General features: G+C 45.6%; 1 protein-coding gene across 1 annotated transcript in view; it reads left to right on the top strand.

The window, feature by feature from the left end:
• The first annotated feature begins 7471 nt into the window (after window positions 1-7471).
• The window catches only part of Apcdd1 (APC down-regulated 1), a 30625-nt gene continuing 24922 nt past the window's right edge, over window positions 7472-13174 (top strand). Inside the window, exon 1 of the mRNA XM_057789376.1 lies at window positions 7472-7889. Coding sequence (XP_057645359.1) covers window positions 7832-7889 — 58 coding nt within the window. The 5' untranslated portion in view covers window positions 7472-7831. The remainder of the gene's footprint in view (window positions 7890-13174) is intronic.

Here is a 13174-nt window from a genome sequence, read left to right as displayed (position 1 = left end):
CCCCAGTTATGAGGGCGGGGTCGGGGTACAATTGAGAACTGTGGCCTCCTGGGCACCCTTTTCTTTGTTAACAGCATTTGCCATTGCTGAGTTTCCTGCAGGGACCAAGCACTGTAGCAAATACCCAATCTCGCTTCTTAACCCACTGTCCACCCTCACAAGTGACTTCATCACCAACATTCCTGTTACATCCCACAAGGGCTCTCGGATGGTAAACCAAGAGGCAAATTTTATCCCACTTGACAGATCCCAAGACCTACAGGCCTATCACAGGGGATGCTGCCTTTCTTGTTGAAAGTACATTGCCAGGTGTGTCGTTATGATTCTTTCTCTTATCACATGTGTTTTGAAAGGAGGCAGAAATAATAAAATAGATGCTCGTGGAAAAGTCAGGAAAATCAGTGGCTTTCAAATGAGTCTATCTGCTATATATATAGCAGATATAATGTGTATAGCCCTCCCCATACACATTTGCTTAGACTTACCACAGTAGAAAGTACACATTTCAAAAATAAGTGAATACAAGGAGAAAAAGGACTATTCTCAGTGAATATTTGTCAGATCAAGAAGAGATTCTTCTCCTTAGACAAGTGTTTTATTATAAGACTGTCTGTCGTAGGATTTATATTGCTATGATGGCCATGACCAAAATCAAATTGGGGAGGAGTTGGTTTATCTGGTTTACATAGTTCTTCATAGTTCTTCATAGTCCCCCTTACCAAAAGCATAACTCCCTATCACAAGAAAGGGGGCATACTAACCTGCAGAGAAGACAAAGCAAAACCAGGAGTAACACAGATAGTCACACTGTTAAAAACTACAATGAGAAACATGCACGGTGATATGTGCCTGTAATCCTAGCACTCAGGAAGCTGAGCAGGACTGTGAGTTTACAGCCATCGTGAGTTATATAGTAAGACCCTGCCAAACAGTAAAGACAAAACAAGACTACATCTCTTATCTATATACCCAATGGTTAAAATCCAGGAGCTTACAGTAAAGTAAAACACTATTTGGGAGCCTGGACAGGAGAGCCCAACTTAGTTTCAGAAGCACCAACATCAACAATAAGAAGTAGAGGAACGACTTGGGTCCCTTGGCGTTTACAAAGGACTTAGTTAGAGGACCCTTATAGATAAGAAAATCCTTAGAGGCTCAATTCATGACATAATACAACTTTCCATACAACATGGTACATACACATGCTAAATGCATATCACCCCCTGTAGCCATTAAATCATCTCTAGATGATTTTACAACATAAATGATATGTAAATAGTTGGTGCACCTTAGTTCTATGGAATAGAGACAATAAAAATGCCTGTGCTTGTTCATTTCCAGTGCAACCTCTCCCCCAAGTGTTCCAATGGTTATTGGTTAAGTCTGTAATAGTTAAGGCCAACAGTACAGAATTGACTAAACAATTTAGCAAACAATACTTCAGTAGGTCTATGGTTTCCAATTTTTTGATTGTTATAAAGGAAAATCTGGAAGTAAAAGGTGTAGGGGAAGATAGCTGGATTCCCAGGTCTGAAATCTAGAACTCTGACTTTGAAGGGCCTTGGTGTCCTCCTGGCTTTCATCCCCCTGGCTGGCTGCCCCCACTCTCACTACTCACGGCAAGTAAGATGCTACCTCCCCAGGTTAAAGCTATCACTGCAGCATTTTCTTCTATCTGCATCTACTGACTGTTTTGGAGTTAACATTCTAGAACTCCACGAGAACAAAAGAATTGAGGGTGGTGCAGCTCTGTGGTGTGACTCCCTGCTGTGTCTTCTGGGCATCTGGTAGAAGCTGTACTTTGGGACACTCATCCTCCCCGTGGGCTATTCTTGTCCTCATAACTGTGTGGCCTCCCCTAGGAAGCAAAACCACCCATCTGGGCCTTCTTAGTCCACACTTAGAGAGTCTTCCCTTCTGATTATGCCAGCCCTTTGGCTTGTTCTGGGTGAACTTATCGCCATGTCTGACTCTTGGTCCAGGAACTCCCTAAGGGCTCAGTTGTGTACTTGATGAGTGTCTCACTTCTCTGTCTGCTTTCACAATCTCATTTGCCAGAATTCTGTTGTTTTTCAATTGATTCAGTATGTCCATAGCAGTTAAATATTTAGTTTTATCTCATCCAATAAGAATCTGCGAATAACTAATAATTTAGGTGCTAGCTATAGCCTGTTAAAAATTTGAAGACAAATCTGAAAAATGAACTATAAGAATATGCCAGTTTCCTAAGTTTATAGGGTTAGCTCATTTTCCGTCTACATGGTCAGAGCACTGGTAATTCTCAGAGCTTGTGTCTATTCAAGAAGTTCTCTTGTTTTCTCCATAAGGACGAGAGCATCAGAATCACCAGATTCTTCAGAGAAGCCTCTAGACTAAGGGTAGTCTTTCTCTTCCCCTCAGAATGGCCCCGATGTTCCCTGGACGCCTCCAAATTACATGAAGACCAAGAGATTTGGAAGTCTTTTGAGAATTAGAAAGTGTCACACAAGGCCGAGATTAAGCATCACTACTGACTGTGTTGGATCTGGTGCTGGTGCTGACCTCTTTTAAGAAATCCAGGCTTCAGAGAGATGAAATGCTCTTGGCCAGGGCTTTTCCTACATGATCCATTTCTATTTCTATACACAGTTAAAAACATAGCTGCACAAAGGTGTGGACCACTTGCATCCCTAATATTCAGGGCTTGAGAATAGCAGGCAATCTTTTAGTCATCAGGTGATCTACCTGCTCACTTTACAGATGGTGTTATCCAATCTAAAATTAAGTGTATACTTCTTCACATATTAAACTATGATACTAACAACGTATGTAAATGTCTATAAACATTTAACAAACATTTTTAATTGGGGGGTAGGAGATGCATGATAGAGCTCTAGAGCTACATGTGGCATACAACTACTGGAAAACTCACGGAGGAAATACTATGAAGCTGTAACCTTGGAGTAGACCATTTGCTCTCTTTGGCTTCAGTTTCCCATCTGCGAAGATAGACAGTGCTAGCTGAGCTAGCACAACTAAAGACAAACAAGCTCTGACTGAGCTGCTGAGCATGTAAGGAGACAGGCACCCCTGATACTGTTGTGAAAGGCCCCATTGGTCCTTGCCATGCAATTTAGATCGGAACTTTCTTTTTGACATTGACTTTGGTATTTAGATGGGTAGTCACATGGCAGAAAGTTGCTTAACTGTATCTCTGGTTAATTAGAATCTATGTGGAATCAATAACCATGTTATAACATACAAACATGTCCTTGAATTTATTCTGTCTGAATGTCAGCCTTCAGCTCTCTAAATTTATTTTCAAATAAATATTCCCTTTAAATAAATAGGCTGAGATTCTGCCAAGTGGTCTCAAGTTGCAGTCGCATATGACAAGTGTAGGGTGCTGAGCTTAAGGAATAATAAAATGATTCTCATTGTCCTTAAACTTAAGTTCCTAGTTCATTAAACATGAATCATATTAGCAGCCAATACAAGTATAAATAGCACACATTACCTAGATCTCTTTACCACCTTCAGAATTACACCCTTTTCAAGCTAAGCCTGGGTTAATGAAAATTTATATAATGTCAAACTAAAACAATGGGTTGTAGGTCATGTCATAACTATAGTTCATTTTGAATTGTTTGTATTTTATGACCCACAGTAGCAAATAAAATACTCTTCAAAAGTTATAAATAACAATGAATAGCAAAGCAGCATTTCACTCTCTGGGGATTGATTTTGCCATGGTTGAGAATGCATGGTGTAGTCTAAATTCATTCTTGTCAATGAGTTTTATGATCCATTTATGTAATGCTTAACTATGTGAAAGCATCTGGTCAAATATGAATACCGGAGTCTGGTCAGGGTAAGACGCCTAAAGTAACACAGCCAAGAGGCTGGAACCCAATGACCTGGCTCCTTAGCATTTGGGTTCTTGTCATTGTGGCTGTTATTTGCATCTCAGAGTGGAGACAGGAGACAGGAGGTGGCAGGTGGCTGGAGCAGCAGCTAAAAGCTCGCATCTCAAAACTACAAACAGGTAGCAGAACACAAATAGGAAATGCTCTGATCTTTCGATTATGCAGATCTTGCTCTCAGTGACATACTCCCTCCAGCAAAGTCACATATCCTAATCCTCTCCATACGGCTACCAACAATGGACCAAGCATTCAAATGCCAGAGATTTATGAAGGACGCCTCAAACAACCATTGCAAATCAAGCCAAATTGAACCCTGAATGCTGTGGGCTGTATCACATCCCCTACGACACTGATTCCTGCTCAGAATCCCCAACAGATGGGAGACTCAAGAATAGACTGGTGAATAATAGCTGTTTTCCTAGCTGGTCTAACTGATGTGGCATAAACACAGCCTGAATGATGTCAACAGTTTGAATACTCAAGAAGAGTTGGAAACTGCACAAATCCTGGGAATTTGGAGTGTGCCACGTGGCTGAGAACACGGGTCTTTACACAACTTCTCCATCAACAGACTCAAAGAATTTGTGAGGAGCTCAAATATTCCAACACACTTGTTGATTCTACTTAGAGAATCCTGTTCAACTACCTACTTCAGGGGCTCTCTCATCATTACCAAGACCTGAACCACCTGGCTCTCACTCATTGCCCTGGGGATTCTGGATTCAATAATTGCCCTTTCATCTTCTTAGCGATGTTTTCCCCCATTGTGTTCCTCGGGGCACAGAGCCCACCACAATCACTCCAGGACAGATTTATATCGTGCTTTTTCACGTTTATTCTCTAAAAGTAGGCAAGCTAACAATGGATGTTAAAAGCTACTCCCTACTCAAAGTGCTGGTGGTGTAGTTGCAGTACCAGTTAACTTGGGAATGAAGCCAGAGGATCATTTAACTCTAGGAGTTCAAGAGCAGCTTGTGCAACACGTTGAATATGTTCAGTATGGTCTAGAGAAGAAAGGATGAAGAGGAGAAAGGGAGAAGGAGGAGGTGGAGGAGGAGGAGGAGAAGGAGGAGGAGGAGGAGAAGGAAGAAGAAGAAGAAGAAGAAGAAGAAGAAGAAGAAGAAGAAGAAGAAGAAGAAGAAGAAGAAGAAGAAGAAGAGGAGGAAGAGGAGGAAGAGGAGGAAGAGGAGGAAGAGGAGGAAGAGGAGGAAGAGGAGGAAGAAGAGGAAGAAGAGGAAGAAGAGGAAGAAGAAGAAGTAGTGGTGAGGGAAGAAGGGGGAGGAGGAGAAGAGGCAGAAAAGAGGAAAGGAGGGAGGATAATGAAGACAAGGAGCTCCATTGTTGGGATGGATCTAGATCTCAGTAGGCAGGAGTCCATTGGGACATGTCTGGGTACAATCATGTTGAGATGGTCCAGCACTTAGATCTCTGAGAGTGCATGGGGGAAAATCAACTGACCAAACAGATTTCAAACTGCTGACATCATTCAGGCTTTTGTTTATGCCACATCAGTAAGACCAGCTAGAAAAACAAAAGCTGAAAGAACTTGACTGTCAAAATGATGCCAAATTACAGCGAGCCTCTTAGTATTATTCTCTTTTCTTTAAATAATACAATCAAATCATTACTGAAGTACAGTGTGTTGCCTAATTTTTCTGCTGATAGGTGTTGAATGACCTCCACAGTTCTGCTTACACAAAACACACCACCACCCTTGCTCGTTTCAAATATTCTCTAATAGGTTTTTAATCCTCGAGTGATTAAAAGATGTAGAATAATTCAGTACTATCTAACACATGCTCCTGGTGACAAAGCCATTATTCTTCTTAAGTGCACTGTTCGTGCCATTGCCAACTGCCCAACGTCTATGAAGGAATCGAGGTCAAGGTTTAAGATGAAAATCTAATTGATCCTTGGGAAACATTCAGAGCCCCAAAGTCATCATCAGCTACTCAAGACTAACCACCAGGTTGATCAATGCCTGGAAAAACTGAGTAGAGCAAGAACGACAAAATACAGTTTGTGCTCCTCGAATGCCGTTTCTGAGATCTTCATGTTTGCCCACACGGAGATTCTATCGTCTTCAGGATCTGCAAACAGTGGCACTGGTAAATCTCTCAAGATCCTTGTGCACTGGGCAGCTGCTGTGCACTATGATCCACTATTAATGGTGGAAGGATACTGATGAAAAGAATGAAAACACATCAAAGCCTATCAGTAGCATCACATCAAAACACCCGTGGCCAGCCCAAGGAAAGAAGTCTGGAAGAGTGGGAACTGACCGAGGCATCCTCATCTGTTTTCTGTTCCACTAATGCTACGATCCAGCTAGTTTTGAAAGTCTAATGCCTAAGGAGTTGAATTATTGCATTGTTCAAAGGGGCAGAAAACCCTCTTGGGAAATCAAGCATTTAGCTCAAGTGTTTTATTTAGGAAAAACACCAGTAGAGTTGAGTCAAGAAATGTTTTCCACTCCATCTGGTCTCATGTCTGCTCTTTATCCCAATTTGAGGAGAAGAGGACCTGATGGTCATCTTTGGGATCTGGTAAATTTTTTTCCAGGGAGAAGAGGAGGCCCAGGCAAGGCCTTTGCAGAGGAAAGGCTTCCCAGGTAAGTCAGGACTGCCCGGTATGGGAGGAGTAAAAGAGAAGAAGCCGCCCTGTCCTGGGATATAAAGTTCAAAGTGAACTTGAGCAGACCACAGACCACAAATAAAAACAGCTTCATAGTAGTGGTTATTCACGCTGGGGGAGAAGACGACTCAGAAAGAGCCATGCAAGTTTCTACGAAATTTCTCCGGTTTCAAAAAGCCTAACAGGAAAGAGGTGGCAAAAAGAAAGGACTCCCGCAGTCTATACCTTGCGCTGGACACATACGGGCCAGCTACAAGGCTTTGGTGCTTCCCCGAGGCGCCTAGGCATAGACTGGTAGTAGGCTGCAAAGAACACTGTGTCCTCGAGAACCCAGAGCTCCAACATTTTTCCAGAACTCAGCTCCCTCCACTCTCTTTCATAAGTTCGCACTCAAGTTCACATCCAGCCCCCAATTTTTGAAATTCCGCTTTGCTGATGAAAACCTAAGTCCTGACGACCCTCCTCACTACTCCCTTACAAATAAATGCCTTCTACAAGTGGTTCGGAGTGGAATGGATCCTGAGCTGTCCAGGTTGGAGACCGAGAGGATGAATGGCTCACTATAAGGCCTTCCTAGCTAGAAGGTGACGGGTGCTCACAAGCTGCAATTCCCTCCTTGGTCCAAGGGTCTCATCTTTCACAGAGTGGGCGGTAACGGAGCAGAAGCGCAGAAAAAGAGGTGAAGAGATGGAGGTGTGCCCGGGCAGAGGGGAAAGGCGGGCCTTGAGGGAGGAGAGAGACAAGGCTAAAGAGCTGGAGCCCTGGGAGGAAGTGGGAGAGGAGTGGGAGGAGATAGCAAGTAGGCGGAGGAGAGGCTGGGAGCCCTTAGGCCGAAGGGAGAGAGGGAGAAGGGGCGGGATGTGGAGGCGTGGTTTCATCGATACCCCGCCCCTCCCTGGCCCCGCCTCCGAACCTTTCGCGGCGCTCTGCAAATATGAAGAGACTCTGCGGCGGCGGCAGTAGCGGCCACTGCATCTCCGAGTTGTGTGCGCCGGGGCGGGCCTCGGGACTGGGGCTGGGAGCCAAGGGGGTCGGGGTCGGACGCGGAAAGGTCGGGCTGTAGTCCGGAACCCCACGCGGACCGGGGCCCGACGGCGCCGAGGGAGCGCGCGCCCCGCAGTCCCGCGCTGCGCCCACCGGCAATGGGGCGCGCCACCGCCTGAGGCTGGGCCTGGCGGGCGCCGGCCGGGGGCTGCGGCCGAGGAGCCGAGCGCGCCCCGCACCGGAGCGACCCGCGCTCGCTCAAGAAGGGGACCGAGACCGACGACAGCGAAGCCCGGAGGAACCCGGAGATGTCGCGTGTGCTCCGCATCCTGCTCGGATATCTGCTCCCAGCCCTCCTGTTGCACGGTGAGTCCTGGGGTGGGTGGGGGGGTCGCGTCTTCCCTACGGCCCAGAGACGACGGTGGGAGTCGAGTTCCGTCGCCCGGGACACGGTGCGTCCGCTTGCCCGATCCGGCCGGTGCGCAGAACCCCTTCCCCCAGCGGCGCTTACAGTGCTTTTTGCTGCAACAGGCAGTGTTCTTTCTGGAAGGATGCGAACCTCGCCCAGACACATTTTATCTCTCACATCCGTAGCTGCACGGCGACGGAAAACTTTTGTGACCACTCTGTGGGCCTTTCCAGCTGTAAACTGTCACGAAATCGCAGGCTTTGCGGTCCCTTTTCCACCGCTGTCAGAGCGCAGCAGGGGCTCTCGGTGAGGTCCTGGCCTTTACGAGACTGTAAAGAGAAAGCTGTGATGGTTTATGGGGAGGACACGTCTCGCGGGTGTTTGTCTGCTGTCTGAGGACCAGTGTTTGTAGTCTGCCTGCACCTTGGCTCCGCGTTGAAGTTTAGTGCGTGCTGCTGAGTTCTCTGGGTGCTAGGGGATTCTTGAAAGCTAGACGGAAGGAGCTGCACGCCCGGATCCCTCGCGCTGGTGTGGGGCAAGTCTTCCTGTGCTGCTGCTTGCGCTGGTTCCCCAAGCTGTAGAAAAAACCTTAGCCAGACATCTGCGCTCGAAAGGGGTTCCAGAAATTGCACTGGGCAAAATAAGACGATTGCATTGGGGTGGACAAGGCGTGTTTTATGACAGGTGGTTGTTGATAATTGTGGCAGGCAGTAGTGCTTGGTCATTCTGTTGTCCAGAGCAGTGGTCAGACACCTGACATTTCAAACGGCCAAGTGACTTCAACTGCTGTCCTTTCTCAACACCCACTGAAGACACTCAACAAACTTGCTGCTGACCCTGCGGGAACCAGGACTGTGGGGGCGCGCGCCCCCCTTCCCCACAGAAAATCAAGGGAAGGGAAGGGAGCCATAGGCTTCTTTGTAGTCCTGCCGGGACAGATTTCGAAGTTCCCCCGAAGGCTTTGTGGACCTGCCTGCCCCATTGATTGCCAAGGTGTACACCAAGTCCCAGCCACCCCAGTGTCTTAAAAGTCAGGATGGAACGCTTGCAGTTCCAGGGCAAAAGAGAGAAGGTATAATTATAGGGTTGGACTTCTAGGCCCATCTGCTTAGAATTACAGAGCAGTTTTAATCTTTGGCTGAAACATGAAACAAATCGGAGCCAATGAGCAGATCAAACAGCAGCTGCCACACACACAAGAAAAAAAGGGAGGATGAAACAGGCAAAATTGCCCCTTGTTAAAAAAAAAAAAAAACTGTTGTACTGTCTGCGGAAGAAGATAGTAGTACTGTCAAATGAAGAGGTGCTTAGAAGTTTCATGCCCGTAGACTATTTTGCACGAAATCATTGCCTGCTGAGCTTCAGGGCCCATCCTCAGAAATACACTATGGCCCCACTCTGAGCCTTTTTTCCAACTCTTGAGAAGCAGGCTGTAATGATATGTCCACTTATCAATCCAGCTGAGATAGGAATAGCTGGCAGAAAGCAAGAGCCGGCATAGCCGCATATCATTCTGTCCGATGTAGCCAGAAATCTCCCACATTTAAGTCAGGAGTCTGTGATTCCTCCTTGGGTTCTGGGGAAGTCTCTCCAACAGTGCCAGGAGATGAACAAGACAGAGGGAGTAAGTGCAGGAGGCCGTCTGAGCTGTGAACAGGAACAGGGCCAGAGTGTGTGTGTGTGTTCATGACGAACACTGACGATAAAAGGGGAGGTTGGAAAAGCTTTAATGGACAACCTGGATAAACCTTCACAAAGCAGTGCAACTTCACATTGAGACTTCAGTGATGCAATTATTAAAACAAAAGTTACCCCAAGATCTACTTAGATCCAGGGAGGGGGTTGTGGGATTTAGTACAAGAAGTTAACACACGGAGTAGTTATTCGAGTTACAAATGCTCAGGCTCTAAGAAAGCTTAGCTATAACTAGTTAGGATGTAAGTATAAGGTGCCAGAAAGGGTTTGAAATCCCTCCCTACCCCAGTTTTTATGTGTCTGAAGAATTTTAAGAGAAAACAGGTATTAATCAACTTAACCAAAGAGAGTGGCTTGGTGAGCTGTACCATTGAGAGATAGGGGTTTTATAGGCTTCCGAAAAGTTCTGTAGCAAAAGCTGGAGCCTGCTCAATCATTTCAGTAGAAGACACAAGTCAGAAGGAAATCCCTGAATGGGTTAATGCTTTTCTTTCCCTATATGTAGGCTTGCTTTACTAACTACCATGATAGATAGCAATTTTGTAGATAAAAGCAAGTGTTATATGGTTCTAAATATACTTGTAGCCACTTTAAAACATTCCCGACTGCGTGTATAGATTTGCTGCACGGACAAGCGAGGTTAATGAGAAAAACACAGGAAGCTTTCTGAAGGACTCAAACGAGGGTACTGGTGGCAGTGCCATTTCGTATGGGATCCAGTCTTTGTTCATTTGCGTGGCCACTTCGATTTCAATTCACTAGAAGTCATAAATCATTCCCAGATCCTATCAGTGAGTAAATTAGCTCTCACGGGACCCGGAGCTTTGGACTTTTACTCTTTCATACAACTGTACTGTAGCTTGAGACACAAGTTCAAAGTGTGCATGGAAGTGTGCCCATCAGTCTGCTTCCCTCCCCCTCAGAGTCTGCAAACATCTGCCTTTCTTAATCCAAACAAAACCTCCTGAGTGTCACAGAGGTGCACAGCTGGCAGCTATCCATTATCACCGTTTTCTCTGCCGAGATGAAAAGGCGGTGAGATTCGCATATCACACTTTAGAACTCATTCAGCTCCAGACACAGCCTAGCGAAGGTGTGCGGAATACACGGGGCTACCCTGACAGTGCAGCCAGCACACTTCCACCATGGACCACATGTTGGGAGAAGGCTGTTCCTCCAACCCTGTTTACTTTTGTAGACTCCTTTGACGTCTCAGAGAAGTGGAGACCTTTGTAAATCTTCCCTTGGATTTAATTCATTCTATCAGATGTTCGGGGCTGTGGAGTTGGCTCAGTTGGTAAAGGGCTTGCTTGCCTTACAAGCAACAGGACCTGAGTTTTATCCCAAGAACCTGCATAAGCGCACTTGTAACCCCAGTGCTGGGAAGGTGGAGGCAGGCATCTTCCTGGTCAGCCAGGCTAGTCTGCTTGATCAGTGGGCCAGTGAGAGCCTGTCTAAAGAAGAAGAAGAAAAAGAGGCAGAGGTAGGTTATGTCTGAGGCCTGACACCTGAAATTGTGCTCTGGCCTTCACACACAGGAAGATACACCCGCATGAACTTACACACACACAGATGGGGAGGAGCAAAGTGGGTGGACTTTTAAAAACTGCCAATGCACGCCTTTAATCCCAGCACTCGGGAGGCAGAGGCAGGCGGATCTCTGTGAGTTCGAGACCAGCCTGGTCTACAAAGGGAGTTCCAGGACAGGCTCCAAAGCTACAGAGAAACCCTGTCTCGAAAAACCAAAAAAAAAAAAAAAAAAAAAAAAAACAAAAACTGCCAATTGCCAAATCAGTGCTTCACCAACAAACTTCAAGAAAACATTCGAATGGAACACACTAGAGATCTTCAAAATGCCATTTTCCTGACAATCGTTTTTGTAACAAGCAAAACATTTTCTTCCCTGTTCCTTTCCCCTCTTTGTCATCGTGAAAAGGATCATAACTTATTTGTGCACAGTTGGGGGCCAGGACCTTGGACAGATGTTAAGTGTTCGCTTGGTAAATAGATTGACTTGCATCACATGTGGCTGAGGAGTTCAGTGGTAACCATGGGCATTCTTTGCCCCTAAAAGATAAAAGAACTGAACACAGCTGGGTGATGTGACCGTATCGCTGCGTACTGTCTAGTGACACATGGCAACTGAAGTGAAGCATAAAATGTTAAGAAGAGGGATAGGTACTGGCATGGCGCTGGTGACGTGTAGAGGTACAGGGCACATGGAGCAGGTGTGCCTTCAGCAGATCTGCAGCGATCACACGGGAGCCTTAGGAAAAACACCTGCCAGCCTCTACCAGGACCCGGTGCTTCTGTGTCATGACCATAGGCATGTGGGCTATGGGTTCTCCCCAGCTCCAGGGTGAATTGTTGTGGAAAAGAGAGTGGCAGCTACCTAATGATGAGAAAGGCTCTGTATGGGAGTCTGTAGGTGTTCTCCGTTCTGTAAGTGCCCTCCAGTTTTAGTCATTCATTGAGCCACTGTTCAGAAGATTTGTCTGTGAGCCCACTGCTTGCTAGGTGCAGGGCTGAGGAGGGGCTTTCTCTTTTCTTGAGAATTCCTGAGGAATATCTAGTGGTAGTGAAGAAATGACTCAGAGAACCCCAGATCCAGGAGGATGGCCCACTGTGAGTCATTGTACTAGTCTGATTTTGGGAATCTTACACATGTACCACACAAACACACACATACCACAAATACCACACATGTATATATAGACAGTGTGCATACATGTCCACCACAAACACGGTTCATGTGTAATAGAACACACATGTACGTCTCACACACAAGCAACATATGCAGGATAAAGATCGTATCACACACAGATACAAAGATACACATACCCACATATGTATAGATGGTACAGATATCATAGCTGTCTATGATATACACACAAATATCACCTACCTACACCACAAACACCACACATGAAGATATATCATAAATAGACATATACTGTACACAGCAATACATATATGTTACATAGGCATTTATCATTTATATGTGGTATACATATAATACATACACACACACATACCACATACATACAGAGGACTTGGCCATCTCAGGTCAACCTATATCCAGTCCAAAGGCCTTTGTAGATATTAAAAGATGCCCACTAATGAAATCATTGCAACCAGAAATGTGAAATTTTCACTTTATTATTTTTTTCTAAAGGATACATATTTTCTGTATAAAGGTTCACAGACTGTGCGAGTATTTCTCTTAATTTTGCTTGTCATTAGAAAGAAACTCGGAATTAAAAACAAAAGAGAGTATGGTGTGCACCAGGGCCCCGATGATGTTCAGCCATGGTGCCATCTGCGGCACACAAGCCCTTATTCCAGGACCTGGGAGCGGTGTTGGAACTTATCTCCCCGCATCCACTTCAAAGCATGCTTTACAGTAATGACTGCTTGTTTAATTGGACAGGGCGATTTCATGGCTAAGTAATTACCTGTAGTTAAGCTAATCAGTCTCATTTTCTGTATCAGCACTAGTGCTGACTTGAGACACTGCGCCCCTCTGATTATCGAGACACACACATTA

Source organism: Chionomys nivalis, chromosome 14 (assembly GCF_950005125.1).
Source record: "Chionomys nivalis chromosome 14, mChiNiv1.1, whole genome shotgun sequence".
Lineage (NCBI taxonomy): Eukaryota > Metazoa > Chordata > Mammalia > Rodentia > Cricetidae > Chionomys > Chionomys nivalis.
Note: the sequence above shows the minus strand (reverse complement) of the source record. Positions and strands in the feature narration are given on the sequence as shown.